The following is a 19,770-nucleotide window of genomic DNA, read 5'->3' on the forward strand; positions in this document are numbered from 1 at the left end:
GTTTTCGTGTTTGAGTTTCAGTCATACAATGATAGACCATCAGTGCACATTTTCCACCACCAATGTCCCCAGTATTCCCCCATCTCATCCCTCCCGCTGTCTCTATGGCAGACAATTTCCCCCATACTCTCTACTTTTTTTGGCATCATGGTTTGCAAAATAGATACTGATAGGCTATCAGTTTAGTGCTTCATCTACTTTTAGCACACCTCTCTCAGCTGGAGCGATCCTTCCAACCACTAGAAGGATCCCTTCTCTAGTCCAGCTGCCTTCTCCCCCCAGCTCATGAGGCAGGCTTCCAACTATGGAGCAACAGTCCTGGCCCTTGGGAATCATGTTGTCTGAAGCTGCTAAACTCTGGGATGCAGCACCGCCTCACTAACATGCTCCCGGATTGCTCCTATTTCCATCCAAAGCAGTGTTAAGGGGGCACGACAGGACGCCCAGGAGGCAATGGGGTGGGGGGGGGTGGGGGTCAAAGGGCGAACCGGGCCTCAGAGGCACGGGTAATCGTTTAGCCTGCAGCACCTTCGCCCTAAGCACGGCCGGTTTCCAGAAAGGCGGCGGGGGTAACGGGGCGCAACCGAGCGCCACCAGCCCGCGACGGCCCCGGGGCGGGCGCGGCGTCTGCGCATGCGTCTCAGGCGGCACAGCCGCGCGCCGAGTCCTCGAGCGCGAGTCCCGCGGCGCCGGCGCCAGCGCCGACTCCTGCCGCCCGCCGTCGTGGCGAGCTCCAGGGGGCGCTCTCGGCAGCGGGGTGGAGCGTCCGGCGCCGCCATGAGGCTGCGGGTTCGGCTCCAGAAGCGGACCGGGCCGCTGGAGCTGCCCGAAGCGGAGCCGACGTTGGGGCAGCTGCGCGCGCGCCTGAGCGGGGCCCTGTTGCCCAGCTGGGGCTTCAGGTGAGGCGGCGGCGGCGGCGGCGCGGGCGCGCCCGGCGGTCACGTGAGCGAGGTGGCGGCCCCGCGGCCCGCGGGTCTGTGACGTGGGCGAGGGGGCGGCGAGGGGCCGCCGCGGGTCGGGGCGGGTCGGGGCGGGGGCTGGGGCTGGGGCCGGGCTCGCGGAGACCATGGCCCGGCGTCCCGGGGACCCCGTTCCCGTCCAGGGTGAGCCGTCGCTTCCGCCCCCCCCCCCCCCCCCCCCGCCTCCGTCCCCTTTCCCCTTCCCGCCACCAGGCACGGGCGAGGGACGTCGGACCCGAGTGGGGGGACGCCGGCCAGGGTCCTGGCGACCCAAGGGGGCTGTGTGCTTGCGTGTGTGCGTGTGTGTGTGTCCTGGCGACGGAAGGGGGGTGTGTGTTTGTGTTTGTGAAGCCCCCCCCCCGTGTGTGTGTGTCTCCTGGCGACGGAAGGGGTGAGTGAGTGAGTGAAGCCCCCTCTCCCCCCGTCCCGTTTGCCTACGCATTGCCGTGTCGGAAGAGGGGTGTGTGTGTGTGTGTGTGTGTGTGTGTGTGTGTAAAAAGACCCCCTTTCCTCTCCCCAGCCTGTCTATTGCCCTGACCAAGTTGGGAAAGTTCTAGAAGGGAGTTAGGATTTGGGATGTCAAACCCGAGTGGGGGTGCGGTGTGTGTGGGGGGTGACATGCCGAACCAGGGTCTTGGCGGTGGAAGGTGTGCATGTGTGTAAAGCTCCCCGTTGTCCATGTATTGCTGTCACCCGGTTGGAAACTTCTAGAATGGAATTAGGAGTTGGGACGTCAAACCCGAGTGGGGGGTGAAGCCAAGCCCGGGTCCTGGCGATAGAAGGGGTGCCAGTGTGTGTGTGTGTGTGTGTGTGTGTGTGTGTGTGTGTGTAAGCTCCCCTTCCTGGACTGCCCATGTATTGCTGTGACCCCGCTGGGAAAGTTCTAGAAAGTTAGGAGTTGGGCCCATCCCCGGGGGCCACCTGTGTATGCACCACCTTTGAGAGGCTGAGGTCACTGAGGTCAACTCTGCCTGGTGTTGGGGTAGGGGGCGCCTGGGCTCACGCACTGCAGGGATTTTTGCCATGTCCGAGTGGGATGTTGGGGTGGGGGCGTTTCTAATTATTTAATAATTCCCTCCGGGTGAGATGTTGCTCCCCTGCACCTTTTGCTAAAACAGAGGTGAACATTGGCTGCAGTGATGACCCCGGAGAGCTGGCAGTTTTGGGGGGCCCGGAGGGGAGGGACGCAGGGAAAAGGAGCTTCAGGTGCCACCTTTGCGGTCACTTTGTCTCCCCCGGGGTATTTTTGGAGAGTTTTGGGGGTCCTGGGGGTAGCGGGGTTCCCAAGGGGGCGCAGTGCTCTTCAAACACCGAACTAGCAGATTTGGGAGACTACTTTTCAGGAGACATCAAGGATGAAAATTTATGTATCAAGGACTTAGGTTGCTAAAGCCTTTCAGAAACTTGCATTCAGTTTGTAGGGAATTCAGCAAAAGGACCTCTGTCCTGTGAACTTTTGATTCCCTCATGTTCTGATATGAAGCCGTTTTTTCTGGTTTGTTTTTTTAATGCCCTAACCCCCTTTACAAATAAAAAAAAAATAAGATCTTGATTTAACTCCTTTTCAAGATTCTAGGACTGTTATTTCTTGGTGTAAAACCTTAAGTGTTTTTTTTTTTTTGCTCGTTTAGTCCTAGTCATGCCCTAAAATGAATTTTGAAAATTAAAATTAATCTAATCCCCCCCCAAAAAAAAAAGTAAAATGGTTTTGTTAGAAGAAATATTGGCTGGGGGGGAGAGGGAGGGTAAAGGGAGATAGATGAGGAGAGATAGATGCACTTTTGAGAGTGACAGGACGTTTTCCAGAGGGGAGGAAGCCAACCATTTGCGTCTGACGTTGACATGCCCACGGATTTCCAGGTTGGAGAATGTGCTGGAAATGAGCTCGTCTTCTGAAGGTGTTCTCAGTGTGGGGTTATGTATGGAAAATGAAATAACGGACATTTTTCATTAGATAGGCTAGTCTTCAAAGGATGGAAAGCTCAGACGATTCACCCAAGAGCCCATAGTTTCTCTTTCAGGCTTGTTTTTGCAGTTGAGGCTCATTTACTGACAGGAATGTTACTTTCGCCTTTGGAGAAGGAAACAAGTTCTACTGAGGGTATAATGTATGGTTGTTTAAGATGAGTCCTTACAGCTTTGTTACTTTTAAAGTGTCTTTACTGAGCAGGTGGATCTGAAGAGCCACAGCTTTTTGAAAAGCCCAGATTTCCAAGGTGGCCTTTCTTTATGAACTTGAAGTGTCCATTCCCCCCACCTCTCCTCCACCTCCAAGAGTTTCAGAAAACAGTCATTTAAAAAAAAAATCCTCATAGAAAGCCCACGAGCAGCTTTAGAAATAACTCTTCCCCTTTTTTAAAGGGGTATGGAATACTTTGGGTTTTTTTGTTTTGTTTTATTTAAGAAGGTACCTAAATCTTTTCTACATTCTACAAATAGATATTTGAGTGGATTTTATTATACTGTTAAAAAAAAGATACATGTGTAGTTCGTTGGAGATATTTTCTTCTTTTCTGCCAGTGTTGGGTGGTGGTTTTCTGGGTTTGCTGCAGAATTTCAACATTGTATTCATTCATAGCATCTGTAAAATTAAAGCATAACCTCTAATTTTCTAATAAGCAGTAGTAATTTCTCTACCAAAGAAGGTTTAATTGATAAGAAAAACAATGCATGTACATATGGGAGGGAAAACAAATGACTTGGATCTTTTGAAAATGTGGCATTTTAAGAAAGAGTAAACAAAATATAATTTTCGAAGGATGTGGCTAACGTCTCAAAAAATCTGATGAAATCAGCATTGCTGAGTGTAAATGTCATGTAAAAGTTTTCTCACGTAGTTGTTGTTAATCACTCCACCTCTTTTTGACGAAATGATGATTCCCCCAAAGTCATTTTGGAGAGTCACCACCCAAGGTCTGTGGTGCAGAAAAGCTCATCGCTTTAGATTCACTTGAGCTCTTGGCTTGTATAGGAGGATTGGTTTTGAATTTGTGCTTTTTTCCATTAGAAGGCATCATAACTGGTCTCAGTTGACAAGTGTGAACTTGTTCTTACCAATAGGAAGGATGAATTGTATACTCAGGCACCTCCATGCATTTGTCTAACTGATGATGGTGGCTCATTTGGAACTTGGGTCAGTATTGCAGAATAAACACAGGCTTACTGCCCAATAGCGACATTGGATAGTAGCCCTGATTTCTGCTTCGTTTTGAAACTCCCAGTTACTGTTTACTTAGGTGCATTTTCCACAGATACTTTCTGTCAATGACTGGAGGTACAGTTTTGAATTCAGTAGACAAAAATTCCTGAGGTGGATTTTTTTTTTAATTGTTTTTGCTTTTGTGCCAAGCTAGTGTTGCTCAGGAGCTATTTGGGACCACAGGGGTTGCCCAGGATTTGAACAAGGGAAGGCTGCATGCAAAGAAAGTGCCTTAATTTCTATTCAGTCTCTCCTAACAGTACCTGGTTTTATGAACCTTAAGTTTGTTGGGGCCGGGAAGAGAGACAGTGCAACATCAGATGTGTTGGGAGGGCGCTTGCCTTGCATGTGGCCCATCAGGGTTTGATCCGCTTTTCCACATATGCCCCCCTGAGCACTGCCAGGACTGATGCCTCAGTACAGAGCCAGCAGGAAACCCTGAGCATGTCTGGGTCTGGCCCCCAAGCCCGAAACAAAACATGAGAATGGAATAAAGCAGTAGAGCAGCGGTTGGAGACTGCTGATCTAGACAATAGCAAGTAAGGGGGCAGGAGGTACAGTAGGAACAGCGTGCGTAGAGCTCAGATGTCAGGATTGCAGGGCATGTTAGAGTCTGTTCTGAGTTCAGATAAATCACTGGAGGATTTTCAGCAGAGGAATGATTCGTCATAGAATTTACATTTTGAAAAGAGTTGTTGAATCTGTTACTGCCTTAAAATAGGTGCACAGTTTTCTATAATACTAAAGGGAAAAATTGCTGTTTGACTGACGTACCATTGGTAGAATTGCTATTTTTAAAAAGATTTGTTGAATGTGTTACTGCCGTAAGATGATGCATAGTATTCTGTCATACTAAAGAGAAAAATGCTATTTAACTGATATGCTTTGGATTTTAAAGAGCATTTCTATTTCAAAGATGTCAAAATACATGAAATGTATATTTTAGAACTGTTGAAGGTGCATCTTAAAACTGTGGAAAGCATAAATTAATTGTAGGGAATTACTGTCTCCAGAATTTTGACTATTAGAAATCTATAATCTATGCATTTGATGATGAATAATTTTGAAAGTCTCCCCCAAAGAACTGTTTTTTTTTCTCGTGGCTATGTTCTTTGGGGGTTGTATCATGTGCCTTATCTGTGTTCCAAATGTATTATTGAGGGGAATGGAGACAGGTAGCTCTTACTATTCTTATCCGTCTTTCTTGGCAGTTCCGATGCCCGGTTTGCAATTACATTGAACAACAAGGATGCCCTCACTGGAGATGAAGAGACCCTGGCTTCATATGGGATTGTTTCTGGGGACTTGATATGTTTGATTCTTGAAGATGCCATTCCAGCACCTAATTTACCTTCATCCACAGATTCAGAGCATTCCTCACTCCAGGATAATGACCAACCCTCTCTGGCCGCCAGCTCCCATCAGTCCAGCACACAGAACGAAGAGCTGAGTGGTTCAGTGCAGGAAACGGCAGCCCAGGCCGATGTCAGGAGTGATGACAGCATGGTAAGTGGTGAGGATCATGGCAGGAAAGGGGGTCCTTGTTCAGTCTCCCTCCATATCCACTACGATTCTGTAGCACTTAGGATATGCGTGCATCAGTAGACTGCACTTTATATTCATCTAGAATTAAACACATTAAAAAAAAATCAGTTTAACCTTTTTGGGGCCCTCCCAGTTGTGCTCCAGAGCCTTTGGACATCTCCAGCCAGTACCAATAGGCTGGTGATATAGGCCTGGCCATTGGTCAGGGTATGTGCCCAGGTTTATGTTACTTTGCATTGAGCTGTCTCCGTAGCTTTAATTTTTTTTCTTTAAAAAATTATTTTTAAATTTTTTTTGTTGAATCCCCGTTAGGTGTACAGTTACAAACTTGTTCATGATTGAGTTTCAGTCATACAATACTCCAGCACCAGTCCCTTCATCAGTGTACATTTGCTGCCAAAACTTTTGTTTCTTGTTTTAAAAACTGCTAAATTGTCTGGAGCAGCAATGAGTGGACATTCTGAAGAGCCTGTTTTCCCAGTCACTCCTTGATTTCTGTAGTTGCCACTGTTCTCAGGATTCCCAGCTTTGCTTCTTTGGGTTACACCTTTGTAAGCTTTGTTCCATCTAGTAAGGCTGGTATCTAGCTATTTCCAGATGATCTGCAGGATATTTACTTGCATCTTTTTTTTCAAACTGTCATCTCAGATTCTGTGTGGCAATACAAAATTTGAAAATAGGTGCAGTTGCTTTCCTCCTTTGCTTGCCTTGCACTCTGCAGGGAAGTTCGATCCCTGACATCCCAAATGGTCCCCCCAAGCACCGGCAGGACTGATTACTGAGTGCAGAGCCAGGAATAAGCCCTGACCCCTGCCAGATGTCACCCCAAAAACAAAAACCAAAAACCTAAAGAACTCCCAATTTGTCCAGTAAGATGAAAGTCTCACAGTATCAGTTGGTAATTGCTAGCTACTTTTTGAAAATTTTGAGAAATATTTGTTGTCTTAAGTTAGTCATTCCAGTTCTGAAAGCTTGTTTTGTATTGAGATCTGTATAGGATGGCTAAAATCTTATTGTGGAAACGGAGCTTGTCATTTCACAAATACTTGAAATAGTTCAAATACTTGAAACAATTACTTTTTGCTTTGCTAACTAAGCGTGGTGTGCAGCATTAAGGGAAAAATAGTTGGGTAAAGTGAATTGATAGGAAAATTTTACTCTTGTCCCTATATATAAATTACTTTTATTACTTCATTGTAGTTGGGACTTCATTTAGTATTTGTTGAGTCTGCAATGGCTAACACAAATGACATATTTATTTAGAGATGTGATCTGGAGCATTTTTTAAAATGTTCGCATGCATGCGGGCTGATAACTGCTCTTGTCTTATCAGGAGGGCTCAGAGGATGTCCTCATGAAGTTGGGAGTAACAGTTGGCAAACACTGGAGGTGATTCTGATAGCTCTGGCCCATATCATTGGTTAGGGGAACCCTTTAAAATAGTTTTTCCATGTATTCTCTGCCACACAATTGTCAGTAAACAATAAAACGCCAAAGTAAGACATAATAGATGCATTAGAAGCAAGGAGCCTGTGTACTTAGTTGAACTAGATATTTGCTCAAGAATTTGATGGAGCCCCTTTTTGGTAGCATGAATTGTCTTTGGCCTCACAGTTTTAACTGGTGATTTTGGGTCTTTTCTGAAATCCACTAGAGGTCATGTCTCCAGGAGTTTTGCTTCTTTACATGCTTCTGTCCTTTTATTCTGTCCTTTTATTCCTTTTATTTTAATTTCCTTTCATTCATGCTACATAATTTTAATTTGCTCTGCCCTTTGAGTGGAAATAATAAGTGGACTTAAAGAGAGGCAACCTGGGCAGGGAGTAAGACTCGATAGTAAGTGGTAGAGCACATTCCTAACCTGCGACAGGGCCTCCCCAGTTGCCCCCCACTGCCTGTTGTGACACATTCAAGGCTCTGCAGGGCAGAGTTATGGTCTGTACTGCTTCTGCTGGTGTAGTGCGGAGGACAGAATGGCAGAAAGGGAACTGAGCACAGCAGGGACCAGTTGCTGACGGACCTCGTATGCTGAGGAGTTTAGGAGTTTGGAATTAATTTTGCAGGCCTGCATTTCATTGCATGTCCTCTATGAATAACTAGTTTCATGAAGTGCCTGGTATTCTAAGGATGCTCTGAGAAAGGATGATAGTTCTTATTAAGTAACATTACTGGACTTCTCAGACCTTAGGATGCCAGTAATTTGTGAATATGGAGAGTGAGGTAGCAATAGCTCGTAGCATTTTCTTGATTTACTTCATTGTAGACCTTTTTCCCCCAAAAGATGCCTTAGTTACATTCTAGGACCCAGCTGAAGGAAATGCTGCCAACTGTGCTGGGGGGACACTAGCAACTTTCAGGCTGGGACCTAGGACATAATTGGATTTGTTTGTTTTGTTTGAGGGGGCACAGCTCGGGGTCTCAGGCCCCATGATGCTGGTGGAAGGTAGCGCGAGGTAGTACTGGGAATTGAACTCAGTCCTGATACACACAGGCAAACCGTTTAAGCCACCTCTGTATCCCCATAGTTGGAATCTTGTCAGAAAACTGGCGGCAGGGTTTGGGAATGGCCAGGAGAAGAACGTGGAGTGGGAGACTATAGTCAGAAGTGAGGGGACAGAGGGTCTGAAGTGCCAGGGGCATAAACATGGAGATCTTTAAGGGATCTGTGGCGTTTCTTAAGTAGATGGAAAAGACAAGGCTGATCTCCAGGTTTTCTCCATGTTAGCCAGACTTAATAGAGATAAGAAACTCAAGATGGAGGAGCAGAATTTTTCTAGGATATTGCGCTTAATAAAATATGTCTTATTTCTGAACCCAGACAGGTGGTTTGAACCCAGTTCAGACTAGATGACTGAACCTAGCCAACTCAGTTCATTTGAAGGATACAGTCTGTGTAAAAATAAATGCCTAGTTATTTTTGTCTTATTGTCTCCCCCCCACCCCATCCCACCTTCCTTTGTTTTGTTTAGGGAACCACACCTGTCTGTGCTTAGGGCTTACACTCCTGGCTCTGTGCTTAGGGATCACTCCTGGTGGTGCTGGGGATGGAACAAGGGTTGGCCACATGCAAGGCCTTAACCCCTATATTGTCTCTTGCTCCTGCATTTATTTTTGTTGTTTCTTTCAGTCGGGACCTAGTCAGACTTTGGAAGCGGAGTCGATTTCGGATGTTGTGGATATGGAAGAGGGCGCTCCAGGTTTCTGTCCCTCAGAACCAATGCTGTGCAGTGAGTCGGTGGAAGGGCAGGTGCCCCATTCTCTCGAGCTCCTGTATCAGTCAGCCGACTGTGCCGACGCCAACGATGCCTTGATAGTGTTGATACATCTCCTCATGCTTGAGTCGGGCTACAAACCTCAGGTCAGCACTCGGGAGGGAAAGAGGGTATATCAGAAAGGGGTGGATGATATTTCCGAGTCTTGGTCAGCTGTGGTTGGATGGGTGTCAGTTGCTGTATACAGTGGTGGATGCACTGTGGGCAGTCAGTAGTTACTCCTCTCTTTCCAGGTCTTTTTCTTCACCTTCATTTCCTGAGCCTGTTTGTGTGTGTGTGTGGTTGCTGTTGCGGAGGTCACAGCTGACTATGCTCTGTGGTGGGGGCAGGGCCGTTCCAGGATGACTGGGGAACCGTCTGGGGTCTGGCATGTGCAGGGCATTTGAGCCACATCCCAGCCTTCTTTTTATCAGTTTTAAACGTACTATTACAGAAGTGATGACAGCTTGAGTTAGAAAAGACAGAAGGCCACGTGTGATAATACAGAGACCAGGAGGAGGGCAGCAGTTGTGGGTTGGGCATGGCAGACCTCACTAGGTTCTTTATTTTTAACTTTTTTGCTTTAGGGGCCACACCTGGCAGTGTTCATGTCTTCTTCCTGGCTCTGCACTCAGGGACCACTACACACAGGGCCAGTGCAGTCACTTAACCCTCTTTGCTATCTTGCCAGCACCTCACTAGATTATTTTTTTACGCTAGTGGTTGTATGAATTGAGAGCAAAACATTACTGAAGTTGGAGAGTGACATTGTTTGCTGTAGTTGTTTCCTTCCACTCAGCATCCCCTTGAGCAGTAGCTGCTTGTTGCAGGTGTAACGCCGTTCTCCATGCTCAGGCTCTTCTAGTCCAAAGGCACGGGAACCAATGGACAAACCACTGTACTGTAATGGTGAAATTTTAGGAGAGCCTTAGATGCCGTATGCCAGAAACTCACAGGGAACAGTTAGAGATTCTTGAACGTGAATGTGCGTGAGAATCGTGCTTCCTCCCATAGAGCTGCTGGGCCAGGTGCTAGGGAACCAAGCGGGAGAGCCTCATTGCTTTTCTGTGTTTGTTTTTTGGACCATAACCTGGTGATACTTGGGCTGGGGGCTATTCCGACCTGTGGATCATGTGATGGCAGGGTCACTCAGCCCGCAGAGCCTCTCTTTGGACCCTAGCCTAGTCCCTGGGTTATCACTCTGTGTGGGCTTTGTGAATTTTTTTTTTTAATTTACGATTTGCCATCAGTAAGTCTTTGGTTTATATATAATAGGTATAGCATATAGCATACAATTTTTTTCTAGGGAAAAAAGGTTGTAAATGGAAAAAGTTTTCAGAAGCCCTGATAGAACTTCCCAAATATATTTGCTCACCAGCCCCTTCTTAGAATAAAAGAACCAGTCAACTCCCCCGCCCCACCTCCCAGTGTGCCACCTTTAAACAGAACAAAATAGAAAGTACCTCTTCATTCCCTCTCCACCCAGTTGCATCCCTGGATCCTTCCAGCACCCCCAGGGGGCAGTCTCACCACCCTGGGAAACACGGTGATTCTCAGGTGTCTGCAATGCAGTGTCCTGGGCACGGGTCCTTACAGATTCTGTAAGTGGGCAGAGAAACAAAAGCACAGTTACCATCTTATGATACATACCATTATAGATATCACCATAGAAACACGCACAGAATGTTAGGGGAGAAAAGCAAGGGAGAATATCGAAAAGGATTTGAGCAGGTCTTGAATAATATGGTTTAGTTGGCCAGAGTCAGTGAGGATGTAATGTAACATCTTTCTGTTGACATTACTAGCAGTGTTAATGACCACTGGTTTTATTTCTTATTCTTTATTTTTTTTTTAATTGAATCACCGTGAGATTCACAGTCACAAAGTTGTTCATGTTTGAGTTTCAGTTATGCAAGGTTCCAACACCCGTCCCTTCACCAGTGCGTATATCTCACTACCATGTCCCCAGTTTCCCTCCCGCCAACCCTCGCCCCCTCCCAAGCCTTCCTCTGCGGCGGACACTGTTCTTCTCTCCCACCTCTCTTGCTCCCTCTCACTTTCCTTTGGGACATGCTGGTTTGCACTACAGGTACTGAAAGTTATCATGTTTGTCCCTTTCCCTTCTTTCAGCACACAGTTCTTGGCCAGAATGATGATTTCTGATTATCAGTGTCATGACCTCACCTGTTCTATTAAGGGGGCCAGATGGACTTGTCCTTTCTACACAAGTCAGGGACCGTTGGCATTTTGAAGGTTTTGGAAAAGTAACACCTTTCTTCATCATTGTCATCTTTTGCTTTCTCTTGCTAGGGATCTGAAACCAAAGTTGTATCCATGCCCGAGACTTGGAAGTCAGGCGGTGTGTATAAGCTGCAGTACTCGCACCCTCTCTGCGAGGGTGGCACCGCAGTGCTTACCTGTGTGCCTCTGGGAGCCCTGATGGTCGTCAACGGTAAGGCTGTAAGGTGCGGCCGTGCCTGCGTTTCTCCCCAGTGTCCTGCGGCCGCTTCCTGATGGCTGCCGAGAGAGCTAGGATCTGTCTTTCATTTTTTTGTCCTTTGGCCACTGATAACACGAGTCTGAAAGATTATAGAACAAGGTCTGAGTTGTGATAGAAGTGAAAAGACTTTACCACTTGTGACCTTTTTTCTTTCTTTATATGTCTCTTAACCAGGGTCTCGAGCTGAGAGATGGGAAGAAGTGAGATGTTTTTACAGTTTGGCATCTCTTAACTCTCACGCCAAGAGACAGAGCTAAGGCTCTGGAGGCCTTGGTATGATTTTTATTTCCCACCCTTAGTCACTCTGAACACTTTTTTATTTTTTATTTTTATTTATTTATTTTTTCTTTTTGGGTCATACCTGGCAATGCACAGGGGTTACTCCTGGCTCTGCACTCAGGAGTTACTCATGGCGGTGCTCAGGGGACCATATGGGATGCTGGGAATCGAACCCCGGGTCGCGTGCAAGGCAAACGCCCTACCCGCTGTGCTATATCTCCAGCCCCTGAATAATTTTTTAAATTCTTCTCTTTTATATTTAGAAATTTCACTGGCAGCACAATAGCATCTGTCATGACGGTGTTTCACTTCAGCTCAGCAGCCACCTGGCCAGCCGTTCTGGCTCCATGTGGTCTCTGGAGTAGTCCTGTAACAGGAGAGTTGTTTGCACGACTCGGAGCTTCGATTTTCTGTTGATTTTTTAGGTTCTGTTCTCTTCGCTAGCTGAGACAGTCTGTAAGATTGGAATGACTTTGGTTTTCAGTAGGGCATTTTCCTGTTGCAAAGGCAGTCACTTTGATGTGCCCGAGCTCCGCAGTTGGCAACAGCTGCTGGTTTCTGGGGCCTTGGTACACACCCCCAACACTCCACTTACACATTGACAGCATATGCTTTGTTCGTTTCTTGAGGCCCCTACGGCATTTGGTTTGAAAAGTGTTTACTAAAGTTTACTTTGAAAGTCACAGACAGTACTCTTTGAAATGAAAGATAGTTCTGGACCCTGTTATGTAATTTCTGCTTTTTTTGGGGAATCACTAGATTCTTTGAAATGTTACTTAAAAAAAACAAAGCTTTAGTTTTAACAGATTTGGTGATCATTCACATTTGTCTGTCATGAGTTTCTGGTGTAACTAGGCCCTGGCATTTCTCCTCGGTTCATCAGTGAGTGAATGCAACTTCCATGTAGAGGGGCAGTGGTTTCACCTTCATTTGATCTTTCTGCTTTGTCATAACTTTGCAAGGTTCAAGTAACCAATAATGTGTGGTTATACTTTTGCCTGCGGTTTTGTAGGAAAGCATTTTAAAAAAGTGTTTGATAACCTTTATTTACTAGTTTTAGGCTCTTCAGCATATAAAGAGAGTAGCTGCTAAGTGTCTTGATGATTTCTTAGTTTCTTTGATTTTCCTAGTTCCTGATATTTTGTTCCTTTCCTGTTCTTGGCAAGCTAGCTCCTTGCAGACTTGCATGGCAGACGGCCATCGCAGGCGTGAGGTTTTTGAAAAGGAGCAGTGTGTCCTTCAACCTTGCCTTTACCCAAGATACCCTGCTCGTGCACATGTGCATAAGCACATCACTGGCTCTTTCATGGAAGGAGATGAAGTGCCCCTTTGTATACATGATTCAAATGGAACCCTTTGGTGATGTCAAGAATATTGGTCCTTTGGGTCTAGAGGAAGATGACGCTGTGAAAACTAACAGGATTCTTTTTAATAAACAAAGGAAGATTCATTGCCAAGGGTTCAGTTAAAAGTAAATGGAGTTTTTGGTGACCTTGCTAAAATAATGATTTTATTGTGTTCAACTGTCTCCTCTTAGCCTTGTCGCTTATCACTTAATCACGAATTAACTGCTGTTGATAATACTTCGTGGACACTATAGGAAGGCGTAGATTTTAATGGTGGTGTTGTAGATGACTTCATGTGATGGCAGGTTTACCCTTTGGACTTTGCTCTGAGGGAAGGAAATAGCCAGAGAACAGTTGGTTTTGTATAATGTGTTCTTTGTACATTGGGGATAGGGAAATTTGAGCCCATAGAAGAATAAAGAAAGCAGTTGATGAAGTGAAAAAATGTTTCATCATCTTTCTTTTGGTCATTTACAGCTACATTGAAAATCAGTTCTGAGATCAGAAGTGTGAAAAAATTGCAGCTGCTGCCAGAATCTTTTATTTGCAAAGAGGAACCAGGTAATCGAACCACAATTTAACATATGGGATGAAACTTTTAGAGGTTCAGTTTAAAAAAAATAATGAAAGAATATTCTTTATTGAAAGTTTCTTTGAGATTAATGTTGCAGAGTTTATCTTTCTTGTTTGTCCTTCCTCCCTCCTTCCTTGCCTCCCTCTTTTCTTCCCTCCTTCGCTTCCTTTCCTCTCTTCCCTCCCTCTCTACCTTCCCCTCCCTCCCTCCCCCTTCTTTTGTCCCTCTCTTCCCTCCCTTCCTCTCCCACACTCTTTCCCTCCCCCTTCCCTCTCTTCCCTCCCTTCCTCTCCCACACTCTTTCCTTCCCTCCTCCCTCCCTCCCTCCTTCCTTCCCTCCCTCCCTCCCTCCCTCTCTCCCTCCCTCTCCTGTGTTCCTTGCTTTGCTACTTACTCTGAGCCCTCAGATAGACTTTCTATACTTTGTCTTGTGTTTCAAGTGAGGATAGTAACTGTTATCTCATACTTAGAGGAGAACTGACTGGAAAGATCGAAAAATATTTGACCCTGCTGTTGATGCATAATCATCACGTGATGAAAGTGTTGCCATTCTGTTAATCCCACTCTCACATGTGCCCTATTGGTTGCAGTGCCCAGACACACTGGTAGATTGTCAAGAAATCTTTGTTGTAGGTATAGGTCCCACACCATGTTTTTCTTACTGTAAGATCATCTTAAGATGTATAGGTTGGTTATATCTCTGTTAATTTGATGTCATGGGATTTTAGCTTTGCAACCAACATTCAGTTTTCTGAATCTCTATATTCCTCTTCTACTGGAGACTTTGAATCTACCTATGTAGGAACTTGTCGGGAAGATTCCTTTACTGCCTCTGTTTAGTTCAGTGGAAATACAGGACAGAATTACAAGTTTATTCCACTCTTGATACAGTGTTTTGATTTTTCATAAAAAATTTTTCTAGGGGAAAATGCAGCCAAGATATACAAAGATCTTCAGAAGCTCTCTCGCCTCTTCAAAGACCAACTGGTGTATCCGCTTTTAGCTTTTACCCGACAAGGTGAGCCTTCATAAGTTATCACAGGCCTAATGGCCAGAAAGAATATGTCTTCTTAGTGAGCTTTTACTCTGCTGTGACGTAAAACTTCTTCCTCTTTTCTCTTGGTGAAAGTTCATTATTCTAAGACTAAGCTTAGCTGTTAGTTTAAATGTTATTTGCTGGGAAGAGAAAGAGAGTATACAGCTGGTAAGGCGCTTGCTTTTCACATGGCCTGCTAGTGTTTGAGTTCCCGTCTCCCTAAGCACAGAGCCAGGAGTAAGCCCTGAGCATCACTGGGGATGGCTCCAAATCAGTAACAAATAGGTGTTACTTGCTTCCTTTTTGTATTTCTACAGCATCATGTACATAATCTTGATTGTCGTCCTTTTTCCAGTTCCACTGAGGTTATAAATATCTTGAAAGTGAGAATTGTGTCTGTGTTTTGTGTTCCTGTGATTTACCACAATAAATATCTGTCGTCTGTCATTTTTAAATTAAAAAATATACATATTGGCCAGAGAGAGAGGTTACAGCAAGTAAGGCACTAGCCTTGCACTTTGCTGACCCAGATTCAGTCTCCAGAACCCCATATGGTCCTCTGGGGTTCTTTGAATGCAGAACCAAGAGCAATCGCTGAGTACTTCCGAGTGTGGTCCCTGAAACAACAACCTTTCCCCCCATTATTTAACTCCTATGGTAGATACCCTGGACCTTCACATGCACGCACTTGTTAATATACATGTTAATAACTTTGAAGTAGTTCTGATTATATTTCAGTCTTGGACTCAAAATTCTGTATTAACCAACTTTCTCTTGTGCTGTAATAAAACATTGCAGAAATTTCTTTTAACGCACATGGTCTGCAGGTTGTCTCTGTGTCGCCCGGGAGGTGTGTGGTCCTGCTGCCCTGCATTCAGTTGCTTCTTCTCTTCTCTCCCCATTAGCGCTGAGCCTACCGGATGTATTTGGGCTGCTGGTCCTTCCACTGGAGCTGAAACTACGGATATTTCGACTTCTGGATGTTCGCTCTGTTCTGTCTTTGTCTGCAGTTTGCCACGATCTCTACATTGCATCCAATGACCAGCTCCTTTGGAGGTGCTTGTATCTGCGGGATTTCCGAGGTGAGCTCCCTGAGAGCGTGTCGGGATACTGAACTCTGACGCTTATCCAAGTTTTCAGTTGTAGGCTTTGTCTGTTGTTCAAACTTCTGTCACTATAGCAACTATATAATCTAACCGGTGGGGTTTTTCCCACATTTTTTGGGTAAAGTGTCGTGCAGAGTTACTTGGATTATGAAATAACTTTTTTTTTTTTTTAAATTTCAAAATGTAGAGCCGGAGAGATAGTACTGGAGGTAAAGCTGCTTGCCTTGCACACAGCCTATCTTATTTCAAATCCCTGGCCCCACATGTGGTCCCCTGACAATCAGCAGGGCTCAATCCTGAGCACAGAGCCAGAAATAAGTCCTGAGCACCACCGGTTGTGGCCAATCCCATCCCCAACTCCCACCCCAAATTTTTCACAATGTAAGAATTATGTGACATCATTTATTCAAGTTCCTTCGTGAATCCTGAGGTCTTTGTTCTAGTGGCCCTGTGCTCAGGGATCATTCCTGGAGGTGCTTGGAGATCATAAGTGTGTTGGGAATCAAACCAGGGCAGGCATGTGCAAGGCAAATGCCTTAACCCTTATACTATCTCCAGCTCCACGTAAGTTCAGATTTTATAAAATTCATTTTATAATAAATTTTTTATACTTGTTAAGGGGCTTAAGCTTTTTTTTATTTTAATTTACAAAATTTTGGGCCACACGTGGTAATGCTCAAGGGTCATTTTGGCAAGATTCAGGGGACCATGGGTGGTGTCAAGGATCAAACTTCAGTCACCCATATGCAAGACAAGTACTTTCCAACTATACTGTCTCTCTGGCCCCCAAGGAGCTCGAGCATTTATGTCTCCCTTCGGTGCCGGTGTAATAGCTTGCACAGACAACTTCACTGTCTTCTATCCAATTCTTTGATCCTGTTGTCTTATATACTTCTTTTGGAAAAAACTGTATTAAAACATGACTGTACTTTTGAAGTTGAATCATATTGAATAGGGTTGGGAGTCAGTAACTTATATACAGAAAAAACTCGTTAGCTTTTCCCTCTTGTAATAATCATGAATGATAATACAGACACTCAGAGGTTGTCACTCGGGTTAGCGTGACAAGAGGCGTGGGGTTAGAAGTGGTGGACACACCTAGATGAGCTGAGGAGCAGCTGATGCGGGGAGGCAGTGAGTTAGCACAGCAGGGGGACAGCCAAGTAAACCGCACATCTATGAGCACCTGGGGTGGAGGTTGACATAACCAGCTGCACAGGGCAGCACTGCTGCTGCTCTTACTCCAAAGAGGGGACTTGCATTAGCTACAGGAAGGTGCAGGGAGCACAGTGTGTGTTGGTCATGCAGTTCCCATCCTTCAGTGCTAAATGTGGGAGTGCTCGTTTCTCACTGCAGGTACTAAGAAGTAGCCAGCTGCTTAAATTCCTTGTTCCTTGTTTTCTTTTGCAGACAGTACCGTCAGAGCTCGAGATGCGGATTGGAAAGAGGTATGTGCTTTTAAATACCAAGGCTAATATTCATAGTACAGGGATCGCTAGTGGATCAATACATGAAGGACGTCTTTGTACATTTATCATAACGTGGTAAGAGACTGTTGATCCTGCTGGTAACTCACACTTGAATATGTTTTCATTAACCAGAATCAGCACCAGCGTCAGTGTGTTAAATTTATTACTAGTTTTCAATGATTCTTGTTTTATTTTTTCTTAATAGAAAAGATTTCCCCCCATTCTTGTGTTGGCAGTTGATTTTTTTCCTGGTGGTACTGGCCATCGAACCTAAGGCCTCACAGATGTGCGAGGCAGATCTAACCCCAGCTGAACAAAAAAAAATTAACTTGAGTTCTCTTTGTACTAGAATAGTCCTTAGTTAGATTTTAGTGCATTATGAAATGAATATATCTTTTAAAATTTACAGGTGACTACTATAAAAGACATTGGTATACCCAAGGAAACAAAGTACACAGCATTATTCTTTATGTCCCATCTGCTAAAATAAACATCTTTCTTGCTGCAGCACAGCGGTAGGGCGTTTGCCTTGCACGCAGCCAACATGGCCAACCCGAGTTCGATTCCTCCGCCCCTCTCGGAGAGCCCGGCAAGCTACCGAGAGCAAGCTCCCCGTGACATATTCGATATGCCAAACACAGTAACAACAAAGTGTCCAATGGACACGTTACTGGGCCCGCTCGAGCAATATTTCAATTGAGATCTGTTATGGACAAAATTTTAGGTAAAAATATGGAGGTATGCTTTCCTCATGCCTCCCTTAGCTTTATATTTTATGGTGTGATGCAGAAAACATACTATAATAGTCCACTTTCAAAAAAAGGTTTAATACTGCATTCTAGTTTAAGAGCTATAGATTGATTACAATATGGAGAGGACATCTCACACAGCTATTCCTCCTTTAGACTTATTGTTAGTTCACATTAGCATGACTGCTCCATTGCAGGGAGGTTAAAAGTAGGGTTCACTTGGCAGTGTATCAGAGCCTGCTGCCTTATTCATGCAGGTTGAGACTAGGAAAAGTTTTGTTCTAGATAACTGGTTTGTCTGCCTTGATAGTAAGGGGGAAGGAAAGTGAAAATAAATGAAGACTCTGGGAAAACCTCCAAATCACTTACCGTACCTTGTCTCTGTTTTTCTGCAGCTCTACAAGAAGCGACACAAACAGAGGAAAGAAGCTCAGCGAGGACGGCATCTGATCTTTCTGCCATCCCCCCCTCACCCCATTCCATTCTACCCCAATCCTTTGCACTCCAGGCCTTTTCCCTCCAGCTCTCTTCTTCCTCCGGGAATCATTGGTGGTGAATATGATGAAAGACTAACGCTTCCCTATGTCGGAGACCCAATCAATTCACTTATACCTGGGCCCGGGGGGACACCAGGTCAGTTCCCCCCACTCAGGCCACGTTTTGATCCAACTGGCCCCTTTCCAGGACCGAACCCCATCTTGCCAGGACGAGGTGGCCCCAATGACAGGTTTCCCTTAAGACCCAGCAGGGGTCGGCCAACTGACAGCCGGCTTCCATTCATGTGATGGATTTGTGCTCTTACTTCTGGGCTAGGCTTGGATTTGTTTCCTTAAAACTGCAGATGTCATCTCTGTAGGGTACTGAGCTCTAGCGTTTTCTGATTGCACTCACAGAACCCTAGTAGTAGGGATAGCCAAAGCGTTAGGCACTGCTGGCCCCACGCTGACTGCGTGAGAAGGCTGGGCTTGGGACTTGTCAGCTGCTGACTTGCCCCTGAATTCCCCTGTGGAGTAAAGGGTGTTTGTGGAGATACTCTGCACAGGGGGTTTTAAATAAGTAGTGTAAGTTCCGTGGCAATCTCGACTTGTTTACACAGAGATTGAATGCTTAAGACTATGCAGAGAACCTCTTCAGTATCAGCAGACTGTTGCAAGAGATGGTTTTTATTGTGAATGGTATCATTTCTTCAGATGACAATTTGAAGAAGCAGACTTAATAAAAGAAAGACGCAGAGCACGTTTGATTGAACTGGACTTGGGATTTGAACACCCCTCCCCCGCAACTCAATCCATCCCCACCCACTTCGGTTCTTACTCAGGTTCCATGGTGACATTTTGAGACTCTGCAGCCACACTGTATAGAGACCGACCACAGGGTGACAAGGACTCGTACTGTGGCTTCTGTACTGGGGTTAGGCTTGTCACCTTGAATTTTGAATGCTTGGTGCCCAATTTGTAATCTTAAGTTGTTGACATCTTTTTTCAAAGTTTGTTTCGAATGCTGGTCAAGTACTTGTTCAGAGATAGCCTTTTATTATTTGAAGAACATTTGCTTTTCATAACATAAAATTCAAGGTTTATTTTTTCCTACAACAGGAAAATGGTCCAACACAAGAGTATTATCATACAAATACCTATAGAAACATGCTTTAATGACGAATTAAAATCTGAATCACAACACAGGAGTAAAACACTTGGTATCTGCAGAAAATATCTAGGAAGATACTAGTGTCTTCCTGCTTCTTAAAAATCTGTTTT

General features: G+C 45.2%; 1 protein-coding gene across 2 annotated transcripts; it reads left to right on the forward strand.

Annotated features, from left to right (window-relative positions):
- The first annotated feature begins 724 nt into the window (after positions 1 to 724).
- FBXO7 (F-box protein 7) lies at positions 725 to 19,246 on the forward strand. 2 transcript variants are annotated; one of them, XM_056115240.1, is made up of 9 exons: positions 725 to 899; positions 5,370 to 5,664; positions 8,831 to 9,061; positions 11,265 to 11,406; positions 13,557 to 13,640; positions 14,576 to 14,671; positions 15,595 to 15,771; positions 17,206 to 17,243; positions 18,409 to 19,246. In XM_056115240.1, exons 1-9 carry the CDS (start codon positions 778 to 780, stop codon positions 18,796 to 18,798), a joined length of 1,575 nt encoding a protein of 524 aa, XP_055971215.1. In that variant the 5' UTR covers positions 725 to 777; the 3' UTR covers positions 18,799 to 19,246. The 2 variants fall into 2 exon arrangements, with proteins under 2 accessions (XP_055971215.1, XP_055971224.1); XM_056115249.1 differs by lacking the exon at positions 725 to 899 and adding an exon at positions 1,042 to 1,103 and having other exon boundaries at positions 5,522 to 5,664.
- Positions 19,247 to 19,770: the final 524 nt, after the last annotated feature.

Source organism: Sorex fumeus, unplaced genomic scaffold, assembly GCF_029834395.1.
Source record: "Sorex fumeus unplaced genomic scaffold, SorFum_2.1 ptg000003l, whole genome shotgun sequence".
NCBI classification, from domain to species: Eukaryota; Metazoa; Chordata; class Mammalia; order Eulipotyphla; family Soricidae; genus Sorex; species Sorex fumeus.

Bases quoted from the DNA above. Each gene is read 5' to 3' on its own strand.
- FBXO7 (XM_056115240.1), top strand. From the start codon at position 778: ATGAGGCTGCGGGTTCGGCTCCAGAAGCGGACCGGGCCGCTGGAGCTG. The intron at 14,672-15,594 runs GTGAGCCTTCAT...TCTCCCCATTAG, and splicing joins TTTAGCTTTTACCCGACAAG to CGCTGAGCCTACCGGATGTA. The intron at 15,772-17,205 runs GTGAGCTCCCTG...TTTCTTTTGCAG, and splicing joins GTATCTGCGGGATTTCCGAG to ACAGTACCGTCAGAGCTCGA.